This window comes from Delphinapterus leucas, chromosome 6 (assembly GCF_059928025.1).
Source record: "Delphinapterus leucas isolate spDelLeu-1000000601 "Yukka" chromosome 6, BTC_Dleu_Yukka2, whole genome shotgun sequence".
NCBI classification, from domain to species: domain Eukaryota; kingdom Metazoa; phylum Chordata; class Mammalia; order Artiodactyla; family Monodontidae; genus Delphinapterus; species Delphinapterus leucas.
In genome coordinates, this window is record NC_143134.1 from 97640686 (window position 1) to 97667893 (window position 27208).

Consider the following 27208-nt stretch of genomic DNA (forward strand, 5'->3'; position numbering starts at 1 on the left):
ATTATTCTTAAATAGCATGTTTATTTCAGAATATTATATAATTGCCTACATCCTTAAGCGCTTAATTTTAAAACAATGTGCCTTCTATTTGCGTATAATGTCCAAAAAAAAGGAGAGGTGAGGACTCTTTTTCTTTCTCCTTTATACTTTAATAAATGGTTTGATTTATAGGTGTCCAACTTAAGAAATATGTAGTATAAAACAAGCCCATTTAAGTATGTAAGAATAAAGGAACTGGCTTCATTGCGGGGGTGGGGGGTGGTATATGTATATGCAAAATAACTGCATATTCAACCTACATTAAAGCCTCAACAGAATGTTTAGATATAAACTCTTCTCTGTAACCCCATCCAGTGCCTATTTTGGTGTTGCTCTTAATAGCATTGATGATGATAAAGTCAAAACTTCAATGTTTATATTCCCAAGGCACAGGTCACCCTAATCATAAGTAGGAGCATGTAGAATGGCCGTGTAACTCTTATTTTTAAGTGTGCGTCAGACAGCACTGGATGAACAGGGAAGGGGTGCTAATCACCAATCCCTCCTGTCAGGTTACTTGCCTCCCCACCCTTTCTTTCTGCATCCCTCTTACTCCATGTGGGCTGAGGGGGACCACAGTGAAAACTCTGCCAACCCTAAGATAGCCTGGGAAAATGAGGAAGGTTTCCTTCTTGCCACTGCTTGGTTGTCCTAATTGTTCAGAAAATAAGGTTTCAAACCTAAAACTTTTAAAAGACATATAAAATCTTAAAATGTAAACCACCCTTCCCCCCCTTTGCTGTCTTTCCAGTGGTTGAAGCGTACATTAAATCACTCTTCAGTAACAAGCATTTAAAGAAAGGGAGAAATAATTAGAGGTTTAGGACTAGCTACTTCGACCGTGAATTGGCATGTATTTCTCTATTATTCTTGAGGGAAAGATAGCTGAATTGTGGTAGACCAGAATGCAAATATACCTTCTTTTACCTAAACCCCTGATTCATAGGTATTAATAGTAGGAGAATTGCCTAGGTTATGTGGCATTCTATCAGAAGCCAAAAATGTAGAAATTTTTTCCCCCTAATATTACTTTCAGCTTTAAATTCATATCCCTTAATTCAAACACCACATTAAAATCTTCATTCCACTTTTACTTTTATTTTATGTTGTTCATTGCTTGCAGATTAATGGCAAAGCCCTCTGCCGTGTCCCAAAATACATCTTCTGTGTGCATTGTTTTTCTGGTCCTTTGGACGTTGTAGCATTTGACCTCTAAGAACAACGTTTTAAGTGGTTCAGAAAGTCCCCATGAGAGATGTGTGAATTGTTGCTCACAGGATAGTTAAATCTTTCAAGCATATCAGTACCTCTAAATCTGCTCTCTTTCGAAGTATGCATGTTAAGAGTTGACCCGTAATACCATCACCATCTTGTGTGTGTCCCTAAAGAAGTACCTGAGAAACTCCCTCCTAAAGTTTGGGGATTGGTAGAATTTACGATTGCTTATTTGTGTTTGCTTGGTTTAATTCACATGTTATTCCCATAGATGAAAGTTCTGTTAACAGAGCGTCATAACTATTTTGCTGCATCTGTAGAAACACTGCTGTTCAAGTTCACTGTCTGTCTCCTTAATGGGATAGTTTAATATGAGTTTTTTTTAAGTCTATAAAATAATGTTCAGAAAAATGAGGTTTAAATTTTTACATTTGACAGGGCATTACTAAACTAAACATAAGTACTTCCAGTTTTCCTCTTAGACTTTTTTTTTTTGAGAGAGCCTCACTAGTTAAGGAAACTTTGAAGGTTTGTAAGGTCTTTCTATAAATCTTTGAAAATTATTTTAGAAAAATTTACCAAATGTGATGTAGAGGTTTAAGAAAGAGACATCTGGCAATCTGCTCGCTATCATACAGGAAAAACTTACAGAGAAAATGGAGGAAAAAACCTGGGCACTATAGCAACATAGACTAGAGATGAATTCTCTGCGTATCTCAAAGATGACCCAGAGGGAAGTGTGACTTTCTACAATCACAGGAATTTCAGACCCTGGAATTTAGGTTTGGGGGAGAAGGATTCTCAATCCATTTTTCTTTATTGCTGTTTGTGACCATCTGTGTATTTGTAACATCATTCATGATCTCCTTTTAATGGTAATTGTCTAAGATTATACTCTGTATGACTTTGTTTTCTAGGCTTCGGGAGCAAGTTCTGCTTGAACCTAGCCGACCGTTATGGAACCCATTGACATTCCAAAACAATATATACACATAACTATGTATTTGTGTGTGTGGGTGTGTGTATATATGTATATGTATGTGTGTATATATATGTATATGTATATACACACACACACATAATCAGCCAAAATCAGAGAACAGGAACAGGGATTTAATACCTTTTTTATGCTTATTTTTGTCAAACATGTACTCCTTTCATACGGGTGGCTTTTACAAGGCAACTGCCGTCATTTAATGTTTTCAATTGTAATTGTCTTAATGGAAATGTTAAGATTCATATCTGATTAACATTTTTAATAACTTAGAGGAGATTTTAACTTTAGTTATTTAAATTAGGTAAAATTATTGTACCGAATTCTCTGTCTAAAGTTTATTCGGGGGTGATTTCCCTGATGTGTGCATAAAATCAAGACCTTATTTTACTGATGCATAAGTCCTAGTGGGATGAGACTAGGCATATGCTTTCAGGTAAATAAGGAGTTACTCCATTCAGTTTTCCCCAATCAAAGAAGCCATGTCATTTTCCTTTTAGAAACATACAAGTGGACCCAATATGGGAATTTTCGTAATAGCTCACGCATTTGTCAGCCAACATTAAAAAGTAACCAACTCCTCAGGTATTTGTAGTTTACCCTAATGCTTCTATAAGAGAGTAGGTAAAAAAGGAAAGGGTAGATAATCTTTCTTATGCAAACTTTTCTCTTATATTTTGTCTTTCTTTCATTTTGACGTTAGTAGCATCCTCCACACATTTGTGTGCCTGATTTGAAAGGAAGCTGGGGTACCCAGCAAGTTTAGCCCTTAAGTTTCTGTGTATAGGTTTGCAGACTAAGTAATGCTGGAAGGAATCAAAAAGGGAGAGAAACATGAAACACAAAGCATTGAAAATTCCGGTACTTGGGCGTCTGCTTCAGAGGAACTTCCAATGGCTTAGGGCTAAATGGCCATTTTATTCAAATGCTTGCTATAAAATCTGAAAACATACTGGCAGGTGCTCCTCTCCTTGGCAATTCATTAAGTATCCAGAATTCTACAATGTTTAACTGAAGAATTGGTTAATGTTTTGATCCTCAAGTGTTGAACGTTCTTTGTGTTTGGGGATGGGTTTTGGGTTTTGGGGGGTTTTTTAATTCCTGAAGCTTACCAGATATGAATGGCTAATATTTCATTGTTCTGCTTATTGTAATGGTGAATGCTTTAAGAAAAAAAAGTGTAATTTGCTAAGAATAATTCATGATCTGTTTATGCGATAACTCCTTTTTGTTACAATTTTTTTAAAAAAAGCTATTTTTGTTAATGTAAAGTAAATATTTCAGAGCAGATTTTTTAAACTTATTGCACTAAATATAGGCTCTGTACAAAAAAAAAAAAAGCCTCAGCATTTTATCATTCCATGGAAGGAGAATCTTTTGAAAGAAAGCATTGCCTCCTACCAGAATTAGACAGTGAATTAGACCGGTATTATGGAAATGTGTACAATTAATGTCACTAGGGCTTAATAAGCAGCTGTTTGCTAATGTGCTTCCTTTCAAAGGGTTGGACCTTTAAATTGCTGCAAAAGGTAAATTGTATTTTTTTTTAAGTATCCGTGTTCTTTACTGTAGCTAGGCTAAAATTTGCTAAATGCCTCAGTTTCTTTTCAAAGCTCATGTAATATTTCTGATTTTTCAGAATATTTGCAATAACAGTCCGGAATTTTATTTTTATTTTTTTTTTAAAGAAACAGGAGCTCACGTCTTGGCAAGATCACAGAAAACAATATTGTGAGAGTAGCTATTTTGAAACAATAATTCTCCAGAAGTTAACATTCTAACATGTGATGTCACTAAACGATATCATTGTACTCTTTTATATCATTTGAAATGGAATAAATATAATTATGTAACTAACAATTATCCAAATAGGTGAGAGAGCAAATCATGTAGGAAAATTCAGTCTACCTTCTGTTTCATAGCCACACAGATTGTGGGCATTAAGAAACATTGGGAACTAAATTTAGGATTGGCAAAAGTACGGAAGATGGGTATCAAAACAGAAGACATTACAGGAGCTACTTATCTTAGGAGGTGTCCCTCCAAAGTGACCTGGTGGGATTCTTGAATTTGGAAATTAGGTTCTACTCACTTGGCCATCCCAGCACCATGGACTCTTGCTGCTCCCTGTTCCATATGCTCGCAATCTCAGCTGTTTGGAAGCCACCAGGAATGCTTTCTAATTATCATTTGCAACTAGAACTGTAATCAGAAAGAAATTTTGTATTTTTGTATAACTTGATTGTGTGCCATTTTATATAACAGGTCCTGTTTTACAAATAAATTTTGTTTTACTAACATTGTGTTTAGAAATTATGCTCTATGTGTAACCATGTCATTTGAGTTCCAAATTAATTGCCAGGCTGTTTCCCCTAAGTGAATATGTGTGCCATATAGGTAGATATATGCAGATATGCATATATATTACACAGACACACACAGAGAGATATTTGACTTATAGACTATCACTCTCTCACGAGCTTCATTTGTTGATGCAATTCAGAGAGCCTCACAGAGGCTTTTAGCGATATTTGAAGGTTTTGAGGCTATGTTTGGATAGACCTGCTGCCGCTGTCATTCTTCGTGATCCGTTCTTCAGCTGGCCCTGGGCTGCCTTATTGCTATTCGCTCACTGCCTCCATCTCTGCCCAAGTGAGAATACATGAAGGACAAAAATCATCTGTGAAATGTGGTTACCTGAATACTTTTATCAACCACTGGCTCTGTGTGGTGGGTTTTGTCTTTTGTCTGCGGTGGATCTTCAAAATTGTGTTCAGGACGCCTACTTCCAGAGTTACAGTTAGCATCCGCGGTTGTCAGTGGTGATCACAGTGAGAAGAGAATCGTGATCGTTGCTGCCATTGGAAAATTAAGGTTCTGGTGCCTGATTTAGACTTTCTAGGCTCCTGCCTCAAGAGTAAGCTCTGCTGTATATGATATGGAAGGGAAAAGGTTATATTTCAGTATAAATCCAAGAGACCCATCTTCTGTGGGAGGCTTACCAGTACGTTAGGTAAACATTAGGAATTTAGCTAGAGCGCTGAGATTGTATTATCTCTGCACGGACTAGCACAGCTCAAAGCAGGCTCTTCCTTTAAACCATTTAATGCAGTGTTTAATGTTTAAGGATCAAAGCTTTTATCCTATCCTATAGCATAATTAAGTCCTAAGTTACTGCAATATAAGTAGCTTAACTGTGTGTTGGTTCCTAAACTTTTTGCATAATGGTTGAGGAGGGGGCATTCACTGAGTCTATTTAAAAATTAAGCTGCAAATAAGTTTTTCCTTTGTAGAGATGCTCCCTTACTCTAATTTTGTCATTTTTTCAGCCAAGGGCGTTAAGCTGCCAGTTCCCAATACCACTGACCTCGGTATCTGCCAAGGGCTCCCTTATCTTCCCAGGGCAGTTTCAGGATTTCACCCCAGTAGGGGGTGGTTAGGAGGTGACCCCTTTTATAGGGGTCCTGAGCCCCTTGAAACCAGAGTAATGTTCCTCCCACCCTCTCCCTTAAAACAGCTACGGAAACTACAGGCACCAAATATTTGTGAGGCCATGTTAGTGCCCTCAAGACCCCAACCATTTCCACCAAGCACCACTAATAGCTAATAAAGGCCATTTCAAGAGGTCTCCTGGCCTTCAAAGTAGAATTCTGGGGTCAGTTCTGAAACCAGAGCTGCCAATTATGGTGACCTGAACATTTTATTTTATTTTTCATCAGTAACCTCTCTTGAATTTTTGGAGTTTCCAATAATAGCCTTTAACACAGCCTCTGAGAAGTTTCCTTCAGAAAGGTCTTTAAAAGTTTTCACCTTTCAATAAGTTCTCTACTGCATTTTAACCGCTACTTAAAAAAACAAAAACAAAATCCTCAGAATCTGGAGGCTTATCAATGCACCTGCCACAGTTAATCTCTGTATTCTTTTCATATATTCCATCTGATAGATAAAAGTGCACTATAATGGCTTGCCTAGAGTTTTTAAGATGTGGTCTGTGAATATATATTGGAAAATTGTGGGTTCGTAAGTAAATGCATAAAGCAGAGCTTTGTGTATTATATAATCACAGTGCAGAATGCCTTTAAATGCATATTCATGTATCTTTGTGTACTAAGGAATACATGTTAGCCCATTTGAAAAGTAGGCACTCTTCATATACAGTGGCTACTTTCAGAATAAGCTTATCTTTTTAATGACACATAGCCCAAATTGTGAAAAAGCAGGATGCTTGAATGTGCCAAGAGAAAATACAAAGCTAGCAAACTTAGAAAACAAAATAAAAAGCTAAACATGTTGTACACACCAAAAAATTTTAAATAGCACACTTTCCCCCATTCACGTTTCATAAATTTGAGTCAAATTCTTATTCTCCAAATTTCAATTTAAGAGGAAATTTTTAATCCAAGATTTAAATCTTTGAAGATATCTTTCTTATAAAAAACTTAAATGCAGCGTTTTTAAACTTGAGAATTTCTGTGGAAAACATTTCTTTTCTATGGAAATACTATAGTACCCTTTCTTCCACCCCATCTCCTTGATTTTTATATGTGTAAAAAAAAGACAAATGATGCTTCCATTTCAGTATCACATGAACAGCTATCACTTTTCTAAATTAAATGAGCAGGATTTAAGTTGGATATTTTTTAAAGAAATTCATTAGTAAACTTGTGGAAAAGACATGCAGTTGTTAGGGACCCAAATATTAGGCTATTTTCTTCAGTTTTGATACCAGTTTTACAATATAAATGATTTCCTGGGGAATAAACGTTCTAGACCAGGGAATTCAGAATAGTAAAGCTTTCAGGTTACTCATGGTCTAGTCAAGATCTAGCTGAACATGAAAACGTTGTAATTTCCAAATGTTTCAGAAATCTTTCACTTTTATTTGCTAAGACCCGAATTTAGTATTTGATATTCAAAAGCAGGTTCTTAATCTTTTGAGGGGACCAAGGGCCCCTCTGAGAAGCTTATGAAAGCAATGAACTACCTTTCTCTCAAAGTCACATAGCCTACTTAGGAACATTTAAAATACTAATAGAATTTCGGGACCCTGAGACTGCCAGCCTCCACCCCGCCCCCATCCCCTCAGGGCCTAAGGAACACAAGTCTGAGGCTGCTCTAAAGTTGGTTTGATAATGTGTTTTGAAATAAAGTAGTGATTAGGCCTCCACTGAAGATTCTTTTAAGATGGTACTTAACCAATTTCAGACCTGGAATCGTTTTCTTTTTTAATTGAAGTATAGTTGATTTACAATGTTGTGTTAATTTCGGCTGTACAGTAAAGTGATTCGGTTATATATATATACTTTTTTTAAATATTCTTTTCCACTTTGGTTTATCATAGGATACTGAATATAGTGCTCTGTGCTGTACAGTAGGACCTTGTTGTCTGGAATCCTTTTTATAACTTGAAAACTTTTAGTACCAGCTTTGAAAATCAAAACCACACTAATCTGAATGAAAAACAGGACGTCAACACTGAATCTTCAAGACAGTAAGATTTCTTTCCTTGGTGGTGTAAGGATGTATGTGTCCTATGATGAATTTTTGGCAAGGTACCAAATTATTTGCAATGGACAAGAAAATCCAAGAAGAAATGAATAGGGAATCCCTGTAAATATCCATCTACCAAAACACTAGATTCTTTATTATTGTCACTCAGCTATGACATCTGTAGCATAGTGTTATCAGTTAGATCACTGTCTAAAAATATATCTCTGTCAACACGGCCAAGAACATTTGAAGATGGCGATAAATTAGCAAACTTACCATAGTCCATAGTTGACAAAAAATTTTTAGTGGAAAGTTGGAGGAGCAGATGCTGGGGGGACAAATTCAAAAGTTATTTTTTTCTCCTTCGTAAATCAGTGAGGTGTTCCCTCCTGTTCTGAGTGTTTTCCGGTCACCACTAGAGCAGCCTTGGACCACTGCCCATGGGACTGTGCCTCACTCCCCCCATCCACATCACCTTCCTTCTTTAGGGAGCATGTGGGTTTCTTCACATTTACACCTTACTATTAGGTAAGCTTGCTGCAACTATATGGAGTGTCTTCTGGGCCCTTGAAAAAGCAGGCAGACATCCTTAAAGGAATTTGAGGGTTTTTAAGATTTGATTCCAGGGGGTCATGACCTATAGTCAGACATCAAACTATTACCTACATTTTCAAGCTGAAGAAAGCAGTGGAAATGTCCTAATTGGCTGGTGAAGAAAATAGAAAAGTCAGCTCTCCTCCCCACCCCACAACCCCAGAAGAGCTCTATTGAACCTTCCACAGTAGCAAAGGAAGAGACCACAGGTGGAAGTTCCCATATTGGGTGGAAAAGGGCCTGAGTCCGGTGTAAGTATCCATATTTGATGTCTTTTTGTCATAGAAGTGTATGACCTAAAGGAAATGTCCTGACTTTCACATAGGAATCTGATCCACCCATCCCATCAGCTAGGAAATTAGTTTTAGTTATTTTTTGAGGAATAATGTGTTAAATCATTCTATGTGAGTAAAGTAAGCATTGAAAAGAAGACTTGAGGGACTTCCCTGGCGGTCCAGTGGTTAAGATTCCACCCTTCCAATGCAGGGGGCGCGTGGGTTCCATCCCTGGTCAGGAAACTAAGATCCCACATGCTGCACAGTGCAGCCAAAAATAAATAAAAAGAAAAAAACAAAAGAAAGAAAAGACTTGAGGAATGAATGGACACAGGACTGGAGTGAACGTCCTACCAGCATCCTGCGGACCATTCTACCTGCCACTAGAAAATGTGAGCACTGCCTTCATTTACCACATGGATCATTAAGCCAGGATTGTTTTCAAAAATTGTATGAGGTGATTCATAGGAATGAAACAATACTAGGACAGCTTTGGGACTGATGATTGGAGACAGAGACTACAGAGTAAATTTTCCCCTTCCTCTGGGTTCTAGCAGTGTTCTCCCAGAATTTTTGGCCCCCTTGTTTTGGCTAGTTTTGATTTTCAAAGACATCACGGGGGGAAGTTACCTTTCTTCTACTATATTGCCTTAGTGCTACTAGATTATGTTGCTGTTGAGGTTCTCTTGATTTTGTCCATCCTATAAAAGGGTACTGGGAGCTCCATAATGAAGTTTCAGTTACACTGTCTCAGAATAGTCTTGACCATTGAATGCACTTCTAAAGATGTGGTACCCAGTGAAATAACTTCAGGAGGTTGTTAGCTGATCTGATTTGCTACAACTAACACAAGAGTGGGGAGAAAAGTGTAGAGGGCACCTAACAACATGACAGGGGCTCTGGGAAAACAACCAAAGACAAAAGCATATCTTCTGAAGACCAAAGGTCCAACTTTAAGTACTTTCTGGCACAGCCTTCCTGCGCTCCTGAGTTTAGAATAGGCTCCTAGAATAAAGCAGCCAAGTTTGAAAGATCAGTCAATGCAGAGGGACCTGCTCTTCATCTCTCAGGCTCTGCGCGTAACATCTCGTCCAGTCAGATCCCATCCAGTGTATGGGGAGATTTGAATAGAAAATGCCCATCAGTGTGTTTCGACATCTCACTGCTGTGAAATCCAGCATGAGAGGTATGTTGCGGTGCCACATATTTCTCAATCTGAGGCCTTTTTTGTCTTTTTGGTTTTGTTTTGTTTTGCTATTTGCATCCTATTCACAGTGTCAAAATGGATTTTTGTATCATGTCCGGTCTTTGTCCATTACAAACTATAGGATCATGGTTAAGTCTTCCATGAATTCCCTGGTTCGGGATCTTTTACCTTAACATTATTTTGAGTTTTTTCCTTATTATTATTTCTTTATTACAGTGTCACTACACTGTATTCAGGTGGGGAAACAAACATGTAGGTGCTTGAACATGCCCCACAGACATGGTCATAGCCCTGTAGTATTTGTGACTGTCATTATTGACACAGTGCAGACTTTACAGAGTGTTGTGCTCTCAGAGGACTTTAAAAATATGTATATTAAGCAATTAACTTTCTGGAGTTATCAAATCTTGCTGGGAAATTAACTTCCAAGAGCTCTGAATTGGATGGAATTCCATCTGGCTTCAGAGTACAATGAGCCTATATGAAATGGAGCTTTGAAATGTTTTCCTTGTGCAGAAATATGAACTAGAAAAAACAGTGCTGATCTAATGCTAAGTTTTCTGTGTACTGACTCAGTTACCAGAACTATAACGAAAACTGTATTTTAGTCTAACAATTGTATAGAATTTTTTTATGTAATAAATAAAATTTTATAGGAAAGAATGTCATTGTCTACTGTGTTGTAGCACTTTCCCATGCCCAGGGTGGTGATGAACAGTGTAGGGGAGGGAAAATAATTGTTCCCCCTACCCTTCTGAGTTCTTAGCTGAGACTCTATAATAGAAGACACATTAACAAGAGAAAAACACACAGAAGTTTATTAACGTGTATACCTCAGGTATACATGTGAGATACCCAGGAAAAATGAGTAACTCCTCTAAGTGGCTTAGAATTCAAATTTAAATACCATCTTAATAGGGAAAGGGGCGAGAGGATGTAGGCCTCTTAGGGGAGAGTAAATAATTTTTAGGAAAGATGAATGGGCCCTTAGAGGAATAGCTGGGCTGCATGATAGCTTATGGCAAAGTGTGTCTGGGTGTGGTGTCGACTTCTAGGCTCTTCTCCTGTGATAAGAGTCAATCTCCCCTGGTTGATGAAACTCCTGAGAAGGGGATTTATGACATTTGAGTTCTTTTTGGAGACTCTGTCTAGGGAGATAAGGAGAGTTCAGAGAATACCTCACCCACATTTGCTGTTTTTCAAGTGCCTTCAGCTCACAGTAATACAACAAAGTGGCATTTTTTGAGGTGGCATGTCCTGAACTCCTGCAGTCATATTTGGGGGTGGCGGATTCTGCTGTGCTGCAATAGAAACTGATTGTGGGCAACATCTTGTTTTCAGATTAGGTCAATATGCTGCAAGGGTGCCCTGGAATTGACCAGCTATTTCTTTCCAGCATCTCTCAGCATGTTCTAGGATCCCTGAAGTATGAAACATAAATGTACTAAATAAAACCTAATTTCTGAAGTACAAAGTTCATCCACTGCCCAGCCAGGCTTCCTAGCTGGAGTCTGAGTCACTCTGTGAATGCTAAGGTTGCAACTGAATTCAATCATCAGGCAGAGAGGAAAAGCCTGTTAGATAACGTTTACCATGGAAATCACTCGTTGTGCTTGGTACAGTGCCCTGCACATAAATTGAAGCCTGGATCTGTGCTAAGTTGGTGAGTTGGTGAAACTGTGGTGTGCCATAATTTAGGCAGTAAATTATGGAAAAATCAAGCTTGTTGATTTTTCAACAAGCTTGAAAAGTTTGGAAAAATCAAGCTTGTTTAAAACTAATCCTATTTTAAATGATATTGGGGACTAAGAAAGGGGTGTTCTTAAGTGGAAGACCTTTTGCAATACCAATAAATCTCTCCCAATTTGTTTTTTAATTTTGGATTTTTCTTGAGAGGCTGCTGTACAGACTGCTCTTCATTAGCAAATGTGAGTAATGCCCAGATCGTAGCCCTAGTTATTTATCTATACCAGCTTGCCAAAAGAAGTTGTTAGAGAACATTTGTGAGGAGTCCTCAGACACTACAGGTGTTTGAGATACTAAAGAATGTTAACCAATCTGGACTGTTAATTCTTTTTGGAGGCGTGGTCCTGATGCAAACGTACACAATTTCTTGTTCCATAGACCACCTAGTGATGAAAGAGCCTGTGAAAAGCCTCACATCTCCTAAAAGGTACCCAGATATTCTTTTGCTGTTTGGCTATGAAAAGTATAATCTGTATTCAATCTCAAATTTTAGACGATAAAGAAAAATCCAGAGGGTCTTTTTTTTTTTTTTTTTTTTTTTTGCGGTACGCGGGCCTCTCACTGCTGCGGCCCCTCCCCTTGCGGAGCACAGGCTTCGGACGCGCAGGCCCAGCGACCATGGCTCACGGGCCCAGCCGCTCCGCCGCACGTGAGACCCTCGCGGACTGGGAACCCGCGTCCCCAGCATCGGCAGGCGGACCCTCAACCACTGCGCCACCAGGAGAGCCCTGGCCTCCTATTTTTGACCAGGTGTTGTGGAAGTAACCCACAAGGCCAGGCCTTTTCACATTATTGGTAATTTTTTTCAGTTGTTGCAAGTAGCAGTGAAGGTAAGGAATACTTTGTGCCTTTAATTTGATATTGTGCCTCCTTTACTGTCCAAATCCTGAGAAAAATAATTTTAGAAGATATCCCTAGGTTACATACAGGAGTCCAGAAAAAGCAAAGCTAAGCTATTAGACCACTTCCTGGGCTTATCAGCAATTTCAGTAGAAGTCTTAGAGCTCTCTAGGTAGTTATAAGCTCCCTGGCCAGTTATGTCAGCAGACCAGAGAGGCGACAGTAAGGAATTGCCTTCAAGGCAAAATAAAAGGGCGTTCAGTCAACCAAACTCATACTATAACCTCACACTTGGAGACAGGATATTAGGGGTTTGTGTTTGGTCTGTTCTCTCTGCCAGAAGGGATTCTCCCAACTTACAACAAGAAACAATTTTAACACAAAAATTAAAAAAAAAAATTTTTTTTAAAGCAGGCATGTGAAAATTGAGAAAAGGAGATTAACTGTATAAGAAACCCTAGGCTGCACATAAAACTAAACTCCAAGTTTTCTGTCAGTCCCACGAAGAGGAAATCAAGAAAGGTACATAGTTTTATTTATTTATTTTTTTAACATCTTTATTGGAGTATAATCACTTTACAATGGTGCGTTAGTTTCTGTTTTATAACAAAGTGAATCAGCTATACATATACATATATCCCCATATCTCTTCCCTCTTGCGTCTCCCTCCCTCCCACCCTCCCTATCCCACCCCTCTAGGTGGTCACAAAGCACTGAGCTGATCTACCTGAGCTATGCGGCTGCTTCCCACTACCTATCGGTTTTACGTTTGGTAGTGTATATATGTTCATGGCACTCTCTCACTTTGTCCCAGCTTCCCCTTCCCCTTCCCCATGTCCTTAAGTCCATGCTCTAGTAGGTCTGCGTCTTTATTCCTGTCTTGCCCCTAGGTTCTTCATGACCTTTTTTTTTTTTTAGATTCCATATATATGTGTTAGCATACGGTATTTCTTTTTCTCTTTCTGACTTACTTCACTCTGTATGACAGGCTCTAGGTCCATCCACCTTACTACAAATAACTCAATTTCGTTCTTTTTTAATGGCTGAGTAATATTCCATTGTATATATGCGCCACATCTTCTTTATCCATTCATCTGTTGATAGACACTTAGGTTGCTTCCATGTCCTGGCTATTGTAAATAGTGCTGCAATGAACATTATGGTACATGACTCTTTTTGAATTATGGTTTTCTCAGGGTATATGAGCAGTAGTGGGATTGCTGGGTCATATGGTAATTCTATTTTTAGTTTTTTCAGGAACCTCCATACTGTTCTCCATAGTGGCTGTATCAATTTACATTCCCAGCAACAGTGCAGTCCCCTTTCTCCACACCCTCTCCAGCATTTATTGTTTCTAGATTTTTTGATGATGGCCATTCTGACTGGTGTGAGATGATATCTCATTGTAGTTTTGATTTGCATTTCTCTAATGATTAATGATGTTGAGCATTCTTTCATGTGTTTGTTGGCAATCTATATATTTTCTTTGGAGAAATGCCTGTTTAGGTCTTCTGCCCATTTTTGGATTGGGTTGTTTATTTTTGGTACATAGTTTTAAATGCCCAATGAAAGGAAACATTAAATAGGACTTCAGCAGGAGGGGCTCGGCAGGCATTAAAAATGTTGTAATCTTTAATGACTTGGAATAATGTCTACAATATAGTCAGTGAAAAAGGGGATAAAGCAGTATTTATAGCATGATCTCATTTATGTAGAAATCAATATCTTTATACATTTTTAAATGACTGAAGGTATAATACATGCTCTCTTAACCAAGTCTGTGGGCACTGGTAGCTGATTGGTTAATTGAAAATTTTGGTTAAGGAGGAGAATCTTTATAAATGAAATGTTTTTTAAAACTACAACAAGTAAATAATCATTGGCCAAACTTTGGCATAGGTATTCTATTTATGACTCTTTGAGTCCTCTGAAGTTGTGTGTTGTCTTTTTTTTTTGGCAGCATTAAACATACCAATAATGTAACCACCAAAAAATGTAAAAATGTGAAATACTGGTTTCTTTAAAATGGATCAAGAATTTAGAGAAGCTAAATAATGAAGCAAGCTGAGTATAGACTCCTAGATTTTTATTTCTTTCCAATGTTTATAATTCTCATGTACACATAATTTGAGTAATATTTTTAGTATCTTATCTTTATAGAGTCTTTCCAAAGCATTCAACTTACTTTTCTTAGAAATTACTCTCTTCATACTCATTGTTTTTATCAATATACATAATTTTTTTTTTTTTCATTACGCGGGCCTCTCACTGTTGTGGCCTCTCCCCTTGCGGAGCACAGGCTCCGGACGCGCAGGCTCAGCGGCCACGGCTCACGGGCCCAGCCGCTCCGCGGCACGTGGGATCTTCCCGGACCGGGGCGCACGAACCCGTGTCCCCTGCATCGGCAGGCGGACTCTCAACCACTGCGCCACCAGGGAAGCCCAACGTACCTAATATTTAAATAATCGTACCATTTGAATAACCACTGCACCTGGCATAACATGTTGGAATAAACGCACCTGACTCTTGCTAAGCACAGTCCGCTGATGCTGGGACCAGTGCCTAGGCCGCCCTCCGGGACCATTCAGCTTGCTGTGGACATCAGCCAGCACATTCTACGGAGGACTAGAGGTGTCAGTTAATCTGGCAAGATGGTTAAGTGGAAGTCAGCTACCACTCTTGTTACATCAAAATGATAATTATAGTTATCTCTGGGACATGGCATTAGGGTAATTTAATTTTTTCTTTGCTTACCTGTATGTTTAAAATATTCCTGTATTGTTCTTTTTTTTTTTTTTTTGAAGTAAGCTCTATAGTTTTTTAACATGACAAAATATAGTTAAGTTAAAAAGCAAATATCCAGGTAAGTATAATAAGATGACAGCAACTAAACCCGAGTGATAATAGGCCAATAGGGTAGAAGAGAAATTCCCCAAAACAAATTCTATTATTTATAAGAATTTAATAAGAGCTAAGGCTACACCTCAAAATGAATAAGAAAGGAAAGAATTCATTTAATAAACACTGTTTAGGACAATTGGCTTTCAGTTTGAAAACAAATCTAAGTCAAATCCAAATGGAATAAGGAATTTTTTTTTTTTTTAATTAGACAGAGGAAGGAGTGGGAAGGACTTAATAAATGTAGAAGAATTGGGGTGGGAGAGGGGGAAACATCAGGCTGGTGGAAGTTGGTGAGGTCCACGTCTCATACCCTGGAAACTGTTATGAGTGAGGCCCGTTTCGTGCACGTTCACTAAGTGTGTCTACAGCAGTGTGCTAAGCGTGTCCACGTCTGATCAACAATCATTTCCTGAGACCTGCTCTGGTCAGTAGGATTTATATTCTGGGGACTCTGGTAACTTCACTCCCTGATCTGAAGTAGCTCACAGCCTAATGAGGGAGACAGACAGCAGTGAAGGTGCTTCAGGAGCACATAGGGAGGTGCTGGGTTATTAGGAGAAGCTGTTTGAGCTGTGTCCTGAAGGGTGAGCGGGAATGAGCCAGATGATGAGAGGGCAGGAGGGAGGAAGGGAGACGATTCTACCCAGAGGAATAGCACGGGCCATCATATAGCGACACGAGGATACCTCAGTCATTTAGAAAATCCAAAGCCAAGAATGCATGGATGGGCAGCAAGAGGTGACCTCGGAGAGGATATGGGAGTTTTGCATGTTCAATCAGACCTAGAGCCTGTGGGAGACTTGGGGGACAGAGGGGGAAGGGGGGAGGGGAAGATCCCAGTGGGAAATTTACAGACCTGGTGACTAATTAGATCTGGGGGGAAGGGAAGAGGAATCGCGGAGGTGTACGCTCTGTGTGGGGTATGCCATTTCTTCATTTAAAGATAGGGACTTGCTCCAGATGGTCAAGTTCATCCAGGCTCTGAGTCTCTAATTCACTGAATATTGGAAATGTTTACCTTTTCTTCTCAGTGCCGTCTGATGCAAAATCTCTGTAATGATAAGAAGGAGCCATTTGGAGAAGAGTTTGAGGGCCTGAAAATATTTCTCTGTGCCAACAAAATTTTTTTCCACTCCCTCATGAAGGAAATCTACCTAATTTCTGGTTTTCATTTAAGAGACCCCAACCTAACAATGGCTTGTACAGCTAAAGTCACTGCAGACAAACTCTTTCTCAATGGCTCTAACTCTGCTCTTCTGCATTGTCACCTTAACAATCTGTGTGCTTCTCTGCTAACAAGAAATACATACAATGTATTTTTAGCATATATATTTACATATTTATGCTCCACTTTTTTCCAAAAAGGCTTATGTACAGTAAGATTATTAAAATAAAAATAGAAAAGCAGAGACATAAACAGGAAGAAACAAATATGCTAGACTCTAGGACTAATATAGTTACAGGACAATGAAGCATTAAATACTTTGAGTGTCCTAGCAACCTAAAGAGAAAGAACACTAAGATTTATACAGAATGTTATCCTTTGATGGAAGAAGGTATATGCATTCTTCAAGTTACTGTGAAGACAAAAATAATCTGCGTATGGCTCTCGAACGGGACTTGGGGAGCTGAGCTGGTAAAGTCCAAGCATATAACTTCCTGATTCTTTAACTGAATTTGTTACCTCATCCTTATGTAGATCCACCTCTGTTAGGACTTACAGGACATGTTCGTAAATATAAATAAAATAGAAAAGTAGTCTTTATTCCAAAGACGTTTATGAAGTCTTATCTTCACTAAGGATCCAGAAATGAGAGACCTAGTCTTTGCCTTCCGAAACCTCATAGTCTGTTTAGGAAGGCAAAGGGGTAAGGAGATGATTGTATTCTAGGGCACCAGCTGCTCTGAGTGTTAACTCAGGAGTAACACAGAGACTGCCCGAAGGCGGGAGGGGCAGGGACACAGGGCTGTGGCAAAGAAGCCTTTTGGAAAAGGGAGGTAGTGTTCCCAGCGGAGGGAACGGCATGTGTGGGGAAATGATGTGTCTGGGACTCTAGGGTGTGGGGACATGAAACTGGAGAAGTCAGCGGGTATCAGACACTCTTGAAGTGGCTTTGGGCCATACTAAGGGACTTGATTTCATGCTGAAGAAAATGGGGACTCACTGTAGGACTTTTAGCAAGGGAGTGCTTTATGATATTTGCATTTTAGGAGGAAAAAAATCACTGTGACAGCAGTGGGGGAAACTTAACCTGATAAAGCGTGTTTACCAAAAACTCACAGCTAACATCGTACTCAGTAGTGAAAGACTGAAAGCTTTTCCCCCAAGATCAATAACAAGACAAGCATGCCTCTCTTGCCATTGCTATTCAGTATTGTACCGAGAGTTCTAGCCAGGATAATTAGGTAAGAAAAAGAAATGAAAGACACCCAAATCAGAAAGAAATAAAATCTCTCTCCTCAGATGACATTACCTTATAGGTAGAAAATCATAAACAATTCATACAGACACACACAAGTAGACTTAATAAACGATTTAAGCATTGTTGTGGGATACAAGATCCACACACAAAAATCAGTTTTATTTCTACGCACTAGCAATGAACAATCCAAAAAGGAAATGAAGAAAACAATTCCATTCACAAGGGCATCAAAAAGAATAAAGTACCAAGAAATAAATTCAACCAAGGAGGTACAAGACCTTTACATTGAAAGCTACAAAATACCATTGAAAGAAATGAGCGAAGACATAAGTAAATGAGAAGACACACATTCATGGATTGGAAGAGCAAATATTGTTAGAATGGTAATACTACCCAAAGTGATCTACAGATTCAGTGCAATCACTTTCAAAATCCTAATCATCTTTTTTTTGTAGAAATGGAAATGGTGATTCAAAAATTCATATGGAATTGCAAGGAAGTCCATAGAGCCAAAACAGTTATGCAAAAGAAGAAAAAATTGGAGAGCTACCATTTCCTGACCTCAAAACTTACTAAAAAGTTATGGCAATCAAAACAATGGGATAATGACATACAGAAAGATATCAAAATCAATATTAGAATAGAAAGAATTAAAAGGACAGAAATAAAAGTGTGTGTCTGTTGTCAACAGATTTTTCAACAAGATTGCCAAGATTCTTTCAACGAGGAAAGAATAGACTTTTCAATAAATGATGCTTGTACAACTTGATATCTACATGCAAAAAAAGACGTTGGACCCCTACCTCACATCATATACAAAAATTAACTAAAAATGGATCAAAGACCTAAATACAAGAGCTAAAACTATAAACTTCTTAGAAGAAAACAGAGGTGAATCTTCATGACCTTGGATTTGGCAATAACTTCTCGGGTATGACACCAAAACACAAGCAACAAAAGAAAATTGGACTTCATCAAAATTAAAAAATTTTTGCTTCAAAGGATACTATTTTTTAAAGTATGAGAAGTCAACCCACAGAATGGGAGAAAATATTTGTGAATCATATATCTGATAAGGGTCTAGTATCCAGAATATATAAAGAACTCTAACACTCAACAGCAAAGATAAACAACCCAAACCCCTTGAACTCTCCTATATACAGCCCTCCATACTGCCATGATGTGTTTGCTGGGCTGCCACACTTGCTCTCCTGTCTTTTAGGTCATATCTCTCATTTTTCTTCAGCATAAGCCTGGTTCTGGGAGCTGATCCTGTTTATCCAAATTACAAAGGACAAGACTCTTAGGAGCTAAGCAGACCTGAGCAGGTATACTGGTGGAATAGTCATTAATTGAAGAACCAAGCCCAAGTCTTGCTAATTAATTTCAACCCAAAGGAGGTTCCAGTAGAGGAGGCCAACTCCAGATGTGAGTAAACAAAAAATCCCAAAACAACAGTTGCCAAAATAAGACAGAAGTTTACATCTCTCACACATTGCCCAAAGGCAATGCATTATAGTGATTAATTAGGAGCATGAGCTCCAATTCAAGCACACTTGTATCCCTTATGAACTGTATGACCTTGGGCTTCAGACTCTCTAGGCCTCTGTTTTCCCACCTATGTATAATATAGTATAATTATACATAATTATACTATATAATTATATAATATATATTATTAATAATATATAATTATTATTAATAATATAATAGTGCCCAACTTCCCCACAAGCATCTGAGTTCAAGGCATGCTCTGTATGAATTGACAGCAGGTTGTTTCAGTTCAGGGGAGTTATAATAGTGCCCAACTTAGGGCTTCCCTGGTGGCGCAGTGGTTGAGAGTCCGCCTGCCGATGCAGGGGACGCGGGTTCGTGCCCCGGTCTGGGAGGATCCCACATGCCGCGGAGCGGCTGGGCCCGTGAGCCATGGCCGCTGAGCCTGCGCATCCGGAGCCTGTGCTCCGCAACGGGAGAGGCCACAACAGTGAGAGGCCCGTGTACCGCAAAAAAAAAAAAAAAATAGTGCCCAACTTAACAATGCTTTCGTGATGATTAACTACATTATTACACGTAAAATGCATAGGGCAGTGGCTGGCACATAGTAAATGCTCAATAAATATTATCTCCTATTATTGTTGGTGTTTTTTGTCTTTGTCTTGGATAGTTTAATGTTTTTACCACTGACGTGGATGAAGAATGGAAGGAGTGGCCAAGACTATAGGTTGTCTCCCAATATCTTTTTACTTAATCTTTGATGACAGCAGTCACCTGGTTTTTAAATGGATATATAACCATCCTGAACAAAGACTGCATTTCCCAGCTCCCCCTTGCAGCTAAATTGTGACCATGTGACTCAGTTCTGGCCAGTGGCATGTAAGTGCAAATGACATGTAACTATCAGGAAATGTCTTTAAAAGGAAGGGCCATTACTCCTTCCTCAATTTCCTTTTCCCTGCCAGCTGGAATTCAGATGTGATGGCCAGAGGTTCAGCAGCCATTCTGGACAGCAAGGTGACCTTGCCACTGGAAGACATGCATGATGGAACAACAAGACAGAAGGTGCCTGCATCCCTGATACTTTGGCACATCATGTCAACTTGGCTAACAACTTCCAGACTTTTGAATTAATTTCTGTCTTATGTTAGCAGCTATTATTTTGGGTTTTTTTTCATTACAGCTGAACACAATCCTAACTAATACCAAAGATAATCATATTTTAAGGTGACTTAGAGCTAAAAATGCTAGATATATAGTCCATGGGGTAATAATCAGAGCTCAGGAGCAGTGGACTAAATCTGATAGCATGGAGGATGGAGGTTAGCAGTGATAATGTAAAGTGCTTCCTTGGGTCCATAAAAGCAGCCTTGCAATGGTTAAATGAGGTTGATATGGCCTGGCGGGGTCTTCTGAATGGATGCCTTATAAAGGAGATGGTGGGGTGCCTGTCACAAGGTAAGTACTCAGTGATGTGTGCCCCCCTTGGCCCTACCCCTTCCCCACAAGCATCTGAGTTCAAGGCGTGCTCTGCATGAATTGACAGCAGGCTGTTTCAGTTCAGGGGATTTTAGGCTCTGTTAATAATAGTATGGTGTACAGCAGGAGGAAGGAGATGACTCTGCATTACTTTTTATAGGTCAGGCCGCACCTGGAATATAAACAAATGGGAGTGTTTTCAGAGACAAGCCTGGAAAAGACATCACTTGGAAAAGAGACATCTTGGGATGGGGAAAAGAAAAAGAAATGATCATTGTGTGCAAACAGCTGAAGGGATGTTACAGAAAAAAAAAAAAGTTTCTATAATCCTGTCCTAAGCCCCTAAAGGGTTCTAATGGTTAGAAAGACAGATTTCATCAGTCAGTTAGCATATTAGTCCCCTGATACTACTCTCAGGCTGTGGCAGTGACTGCTAATCGCCCTACCCCAGATCTGTCCCAACCTTCTTCCTCGTGGATGTAACCCAGATATTGTTCTGGTCACCAGCTAAAATACCCACCGTCCCATACTCCCTTGAAGTTTGAGGTGGCTATGTGACAGAGTCGTGGCCAAGAAGGCCACGGCTTCTCTCACTTGAGCTGTCTTCTGGGCTTCCTGTTACATAAGAAGAATTAAGCCCTGCCTTGTTTAAGGCACTGAATCAGGTTTCTGGTCAATGCAGCCGAGATGCCATCCTAATCCAGGAACCCTGCTCTGTTCTAAGAGGGGAAAGCCTTTCTTGTGGGAAAAAAAAAACAAAAAACAAAACTGGCTTTTTCTGCTTATCAGACAGGATGTGAGGTAGAAAGTGCTAAAAACTGGAACAGTACCAAGATGGGCTGAACTCCAGGGAGGCAGTGACCCTCTTGACCCACAGAGGAATAGAATGCATGCAGAGGCTGTAGGGCACTTCTGCAGCTGCGATGTTATAAAGCAGTATTGAGTGTAGAGTGAAAGGTCGGATTTAATGACCTTTAAAGTCCTTTCTAGAACAAAAACTTTTCTGATGGTCAGAAAGTTAAAAATAGGTGAACTGTTGCATAGTAAGTTTTGGTCACTGAACAGATGGTGTTTTTCAGCTGTAGCCTGAAAAACTATAGTGGGATATGCAACTTTCATTACAGTTTCTAAGAAAGCGCTCTCCCTCAACTCCCCCGGGGTAACCATATCATGGTGATTTAAAATTTCGAATGGAATTTTAGTTTATGTTTTATTTATAGTAATGTAATTTATCCCACTGTTTACTACCAGGATTTTTATTTATCTTGGACTTACAAAGTTAACATGGCAGTGAAACATACTCAGCAGCATTTGGATTTTCAGATACGTGTGGATTTATTATTTTGGTCTGTGCTTTTAAAGCCATGGATTTATTATTTTGGTCTGTGTTTTTAAAGCCATGGATTTATTATTTTTGTCTGTGTTTGAAAGAATGAATCTTGGTAATAAGATTCCTTCCTGACTAAATCATTGGAATGTTGATATCCTGTAAAATAACCATTAGGGATCAATTTAGAGGCAGAATTTCTGTAAACATGGCAGTGTTCTGTATGCGAAAGGGGGGCTTTTTCCCGTATCATGGTGGAAGCCAGGTTCTTTGATGGGGGTGAACATAAGAAAGGATAGGCTAAGTCTTTACTGGATTCTATGATTGATCCCTTGATGGGGATCTCAAGCCTGAGAGAGGAAGATGAGCTGCGTGACTTTGTCAAGGTACCCAGTGGTGACTGGCCGGCTGTAAGGACTCAGTAGGTGTTTGACAAATGAGTGAACAAATGAGTCCCCTTCCAGCCTGTCTCTGAGTTGAGGCTGTGAGATGATATTGTACAGTCTATGTAGGTGCAGATCGGTGTTTCTCGAAGCGCTTCACAATGGGAGGTTGGAGGGAGAAGAAGATGGTGCTTAAGATGAAAATTACCCCCGGGCCCCACTCCAGACCTACTGAATCAGAATCTCCACAGCTGCAGCTCAGGAATCTGCATTTTAGCATCCCCCCCCCCCCCCCGCCGCCGCCCCCAAGTGATTCTCCTGTATAATACACTTTGAGAACTGCAGGTGTGTATACTGGCTGTTCCAGCTGAAGCTTCCACAGAGGGATAGGATCTTAGGAGGCAGCAGGAATTCCACCTGGAGCAGAATTTGGATGATCAGCCTCAAGAAGGCAGCCATAGCAAACGCGCTTGTCTCTGACGACACCTCCTGGTTGAGAGTAACAATTAGCAAAGGCTCAACCCCGCAAACTATTGATACACAGGTGTTTTCTCTTAAGGGGCCCAGATACTGAAGGTGCTGCATTTTAGTGTCTGAATTCTAACAGCGATGTTTAATATACCCAAAGCCCCAGGTATCTAGGGGATATGCATTTATATTTGTATCTTCTTTTCACTAGCTTCAAGTAGAATCAATATATATTTGAATATTATCCTTCAATTATCTTACATGTTTCTTAGAACAAATATTCTTATTTCACATTTACTTGAAACATTACCAACTCTTGGATTTCCTCTGAAAGGATTTACTGAACTCTTTGTCTGGGGAACTTATTCTTTGTGGTTGTTTTAGAGGAAAAGTGAGAAGCCAGTTTTTATCTCTCATTGATGACTCCAGGCAAGATAAAAAAAAAAAAATTGTTTCATGATATCTTGGTTTCTTCTTTTTACTGAGCACCTACTTATGCCAGCCACCCTCTCAGAGAACTCGGGGCTCAGGGATGGAGAGGGTGCAGGCGTGGTCCCTACAGTGGAAGTGTGTGTGATGTGGAGAAGCAGTGAGACGAAGGGGCGGAGTCAAGGAAGAAGGTGAGATGTGGGAAAGATTCGTTCTTCCAGATCCTACATGGACATTACCAGGTCCCAAGCTCCCAGAAGAGAGACTAGTATGTGCTGAAACACAGAGGTGTGAAATGGCATTCGGGGTGAATGTCACAGGAAAGGGGTAACCTCCAAATAATTTGCCCTTATAAAGTGTGAGGCTGGAAGTCAGTGACAGGTAATGGGGCCAAGGAGTCAGGCCAAACCTCCCCCACTTGCCAAGGTTAGATTTCACCCTGTAGGTTGTGACTAACCACTGAAGAGCTTAAATTTAAGATGTGCTTTTTATCAGATTGTTTATTCCATTGGAATAGCAATACACAAAGCAGAGCACCTCCTTTTTATCTGATGGTCGACAAATTTAACTGAGTCCAAATTCCTGATTAAAATTCCCTGGTGGTCCAGTGGTGAAGACTCCGCACTCCCAGTGCAGGGCCCTGGGTTCAATCCCTGGTCAGGGATTGAACTAGATCCCACATGCCACAACTAAGACCCAGTGCAGCCAAATAAATAATTGTTTTTAAAAAAATTTTATCTAGTAGTTGAGAATTTCATGCATATTCAACACAAAAAAATCCCCCGCCCATTTGAAAAGACTTTTAGCATTCTGGTAATTAGATTTGGCTTGTGTGCTATAACAGAGGTTTGGTGGGGGGCGGTTTTTGGTTTGTTTCTTTGTTTGTTTACTGTAGCTATTAGTCAGAGCAGGCTCTCCATGCCTTTTATTTTGGAGCTTCTGCACTGCCTCCTCTTCCTGTGCTAAAAGGGCCACATACGCAGCAGTGCCCATCACACAGACCCCGGGAAACCCCCACAGGTGTCCTTAACAAGGCCAAAAGCTGAGCTCTGGTTTATATTCAGAGCCTGAGGCACGAAATAAACCAATTCATTATTTTGTGCACAATTTTTCACCTTGAACATATAATAAGTGATAATGGATATGTTTGCATGTTGCTTTTGACAACAGGAGGAGGTGCTTACCTTGGGGCCCTGCTACACAATCAAGAAAGATGGACAAACACAATCTCTTTGTTTCTTCCGCCTCCCTTCTGCTTGGTCTTCAGCCACGCCATGCATAGCCTTACCCACTTGGCATAGTCTAGAGGAAAAAAGCATGGAATTTGAAATCCAAAGGACTTGAATTTGAATCTTGTCCTTCCCTGCCCCACCTCCCACCCCATTATGTTGGCAAGTCACTTAACTTTTCCTCTTTCTCTGTCTGGCAAAGGGAGCTAATAATATCTTCTCTTGAGGACTGAGTGAGAAAAAATATGTATAGAATACCTGAGAGCAGTGCCCAACACACAGCAGGACCTTAGTAAATGTTAGCTTTTCCCCCTTTTTTTTCTTTCCTTCCCTTGATACCAGTGAGTCATCAAAAGACCAGGGAGCACACAGCCTTCAGACCGCAACAGTGGTAAGTGACCATTAGTTCCTGCTGTGCTGTGCTGTTCCATGGAGTTTACCTCTGAAATGGGTTAATTAAATTAGAGACCTTTTCTTAGCTTACAGATTTTCTGTCCCAATCTCTCTGTTTAGAGGTTAGGACTCGGCGCGTTCACTGCCATCGCCCGGGTTCAGGGAACTGAGATCCCGCAAGCTGCACGGGGTGGCCAAAATTAAAAACAAAAACAAAACAAAAAGATTTTGAGCTCTTTCAAGTATGGAGTCTGACGGTCATTAACCAGCCACCCACCCTCCTTGCAGTTCCAAGAGGAATCCAGTTCTGTCAATATTTGCTCACCACAGGACATGGACCACAAACCTGAAGTGATGCCCGAAGACAGGCTCTCCTGACCTGTGGGCGGGGCTGCCCCCATCTGCACAGATAAGCAGACTGGTGCCTGACTGGCCCGACCCCAAATCAGGAGAGGGTCTCTTAGCCACTCATGCTGAAGGATGACTTTCCTATTGGTAGATATTACATAACAGACCAAGGTTTCTTACTCATCGGCCAAGTCAACAGCCTAAAGAACATTACCCTGAAAGATCTGGTCCAAAGGTAATCTTTGACTTAAAGTGACAGTATTTCAGGGACAGTTCCCATCGCGCATATTCTGTTCTGTTGTACTCATCTACTCTTAATGTCCTGGAAATGCCAAGAAATTGGCAAATTGTGAATAAACACAGTATGGCAGTGAACATGACAGTCAAGATAGAGCCAAATGACAAAAGATTGAAAAGCTACCAAAGAAAAAGACTCACAAGCTGAAGAACCCTTGTGTTAGCATAGAAACTTTTGGTGAGAAACATGCTAGTTTGCACAGCTTTTGTACTTTGAGTAGCGCTGGTATAAATGTATGTCCAAGGGTGGCTGCAAGACAGTGACTGATGTGGGGAGATAATGATGATGCTGAAACATTACCCTGCTTTATTTGTACTTGAAGGAGTTTTTAAATGTGATTTCTAAAAAAATTTTATTGAAGCATAGTTGATTTATAATGTGTTAATTTCTGCTGTACAGCAAAGCAACTCAGTTATACATATATATGTCCTTCATATTCTTTTCCATTATGGTTTATCACAGGATATCGAATATAGTTACCTGTGCTATACAGTAAGGCCTTGTTGTTTATCCATCCTATACATAATAGTTTGCATCTGTTATCCCAACTCCCAGTCCTTCCCTTCCCTATCTCCTCTTCCCCTTGGCAACCACAAGTATATTCTCTATGTCTGCGAGTCTGTTTCTGTTTCGTAGATATGTTCATTTGTGTCGTATTTTAGATTCCAGTTATAAGTAATATCATATGGTATTTGTCTTTCTCTTTCTGACTTACTTCGTTTAGTATGATGATCTCTAGGTGCATCTACGTTGCTGCAAATGGCACTATTTCTTTTTTATGGCTGAGTAGTATTCCATTGTATATATGTACCACATCTTCTTTATCCATTCCTCTGTTGATGGACATTTAGGTTGTTTCCATGGCTTGGCTATTGTAAATAGTGCTGCTCTGAATATTGGGGTGTGTGTACCTTTTTGAATTATAGTTTTGTCTGGGTATATGGTCAGGAGTGGAACTGCTGAATCATATGGCAACTCTATTTTTAGTTTTTTGACGAACCTCTACACTGTTTTCCAAAATGGCTACACGAATTTATATTCCCACCAACAGAGTAAGAGGGTTCTCTTTTCTCCACACCCTTTCCACCATTTATTATTTGTAGACTTTTTAATGATAGTCATTCTGATCGGTTTGAAGTGGTACCTCATTGTAGTTTTGATTTGCATTTCTCTAATTATTAGTGATGTTGAGCATCTTTTCATGTGCCTGTTGGCCATCTGTATGACTTCTTTGGAGAAATGTCTGTTTAAGTCTTTTGTCCATTTTTCAATTGGGTTGTACTTGAAGGATTTTAAAGTATGTTCAAAGTAATTTTTTTTAACATCTTTATTGGAGTATAATTGCTTTAGAGTGGTGTGTTAGTTTCTGCTTTATAACAAAGTGAATCAGTTATACATATACATATGTTCCCATATCTCTTCCCTCTTGCGTCTCCCTCCCTCCCACCCTCCCTATCCCATCCCTCTAGGTGGTCACAAAGCACCGAGTTGAACTCCCTGTGCTATGCGGCTGCTCCGCACTAGCTATCTATTTTATGTTTGGTAGTGTATATATGTTCATGCCACTCTCTCACTTTGTCACAGCTTACCCTTCCCCCTCCCCATATCCTCAAGTCCATGCTCTAGTAGGTCTGTG

At 39.7% G+C, this 27208-nt stretch overlaps 1 protein-coding gene across 4 annotated transcripts in view; it reads left to right on the forward strand.

Annotated features, from left to right (window-relative positions):
• Window positions 1–27208, forward strand: part of SLC44A1 (solute carrier family 44 member 1) — a 214712-nt gene that overhangs the window by 155067 nt on the left and 32437 nt on the right. Inside the window, exon 16 of one of the 4 annotated variants that reach the window (XM_089913489.1) lies at window positions 7590–27009. The exons of 2 other annotated variants lie outside the window; for them this stretch is intronic. In XM_089913489.1, the coding sequence (XP_089769615.1) occupies window positions 7590–7652 (63 nt within the window). In that variant the 3' untranslated portion in view covers window positions 7653–27009. Of the gene's footprint in view, window positions 1–2171; window positions 4549–7589; window positions 27010–27208 lie in introns of those variants that run through there. One more of the 4 variants, XM_022600293.3, reaches the window with a different exon arrangement.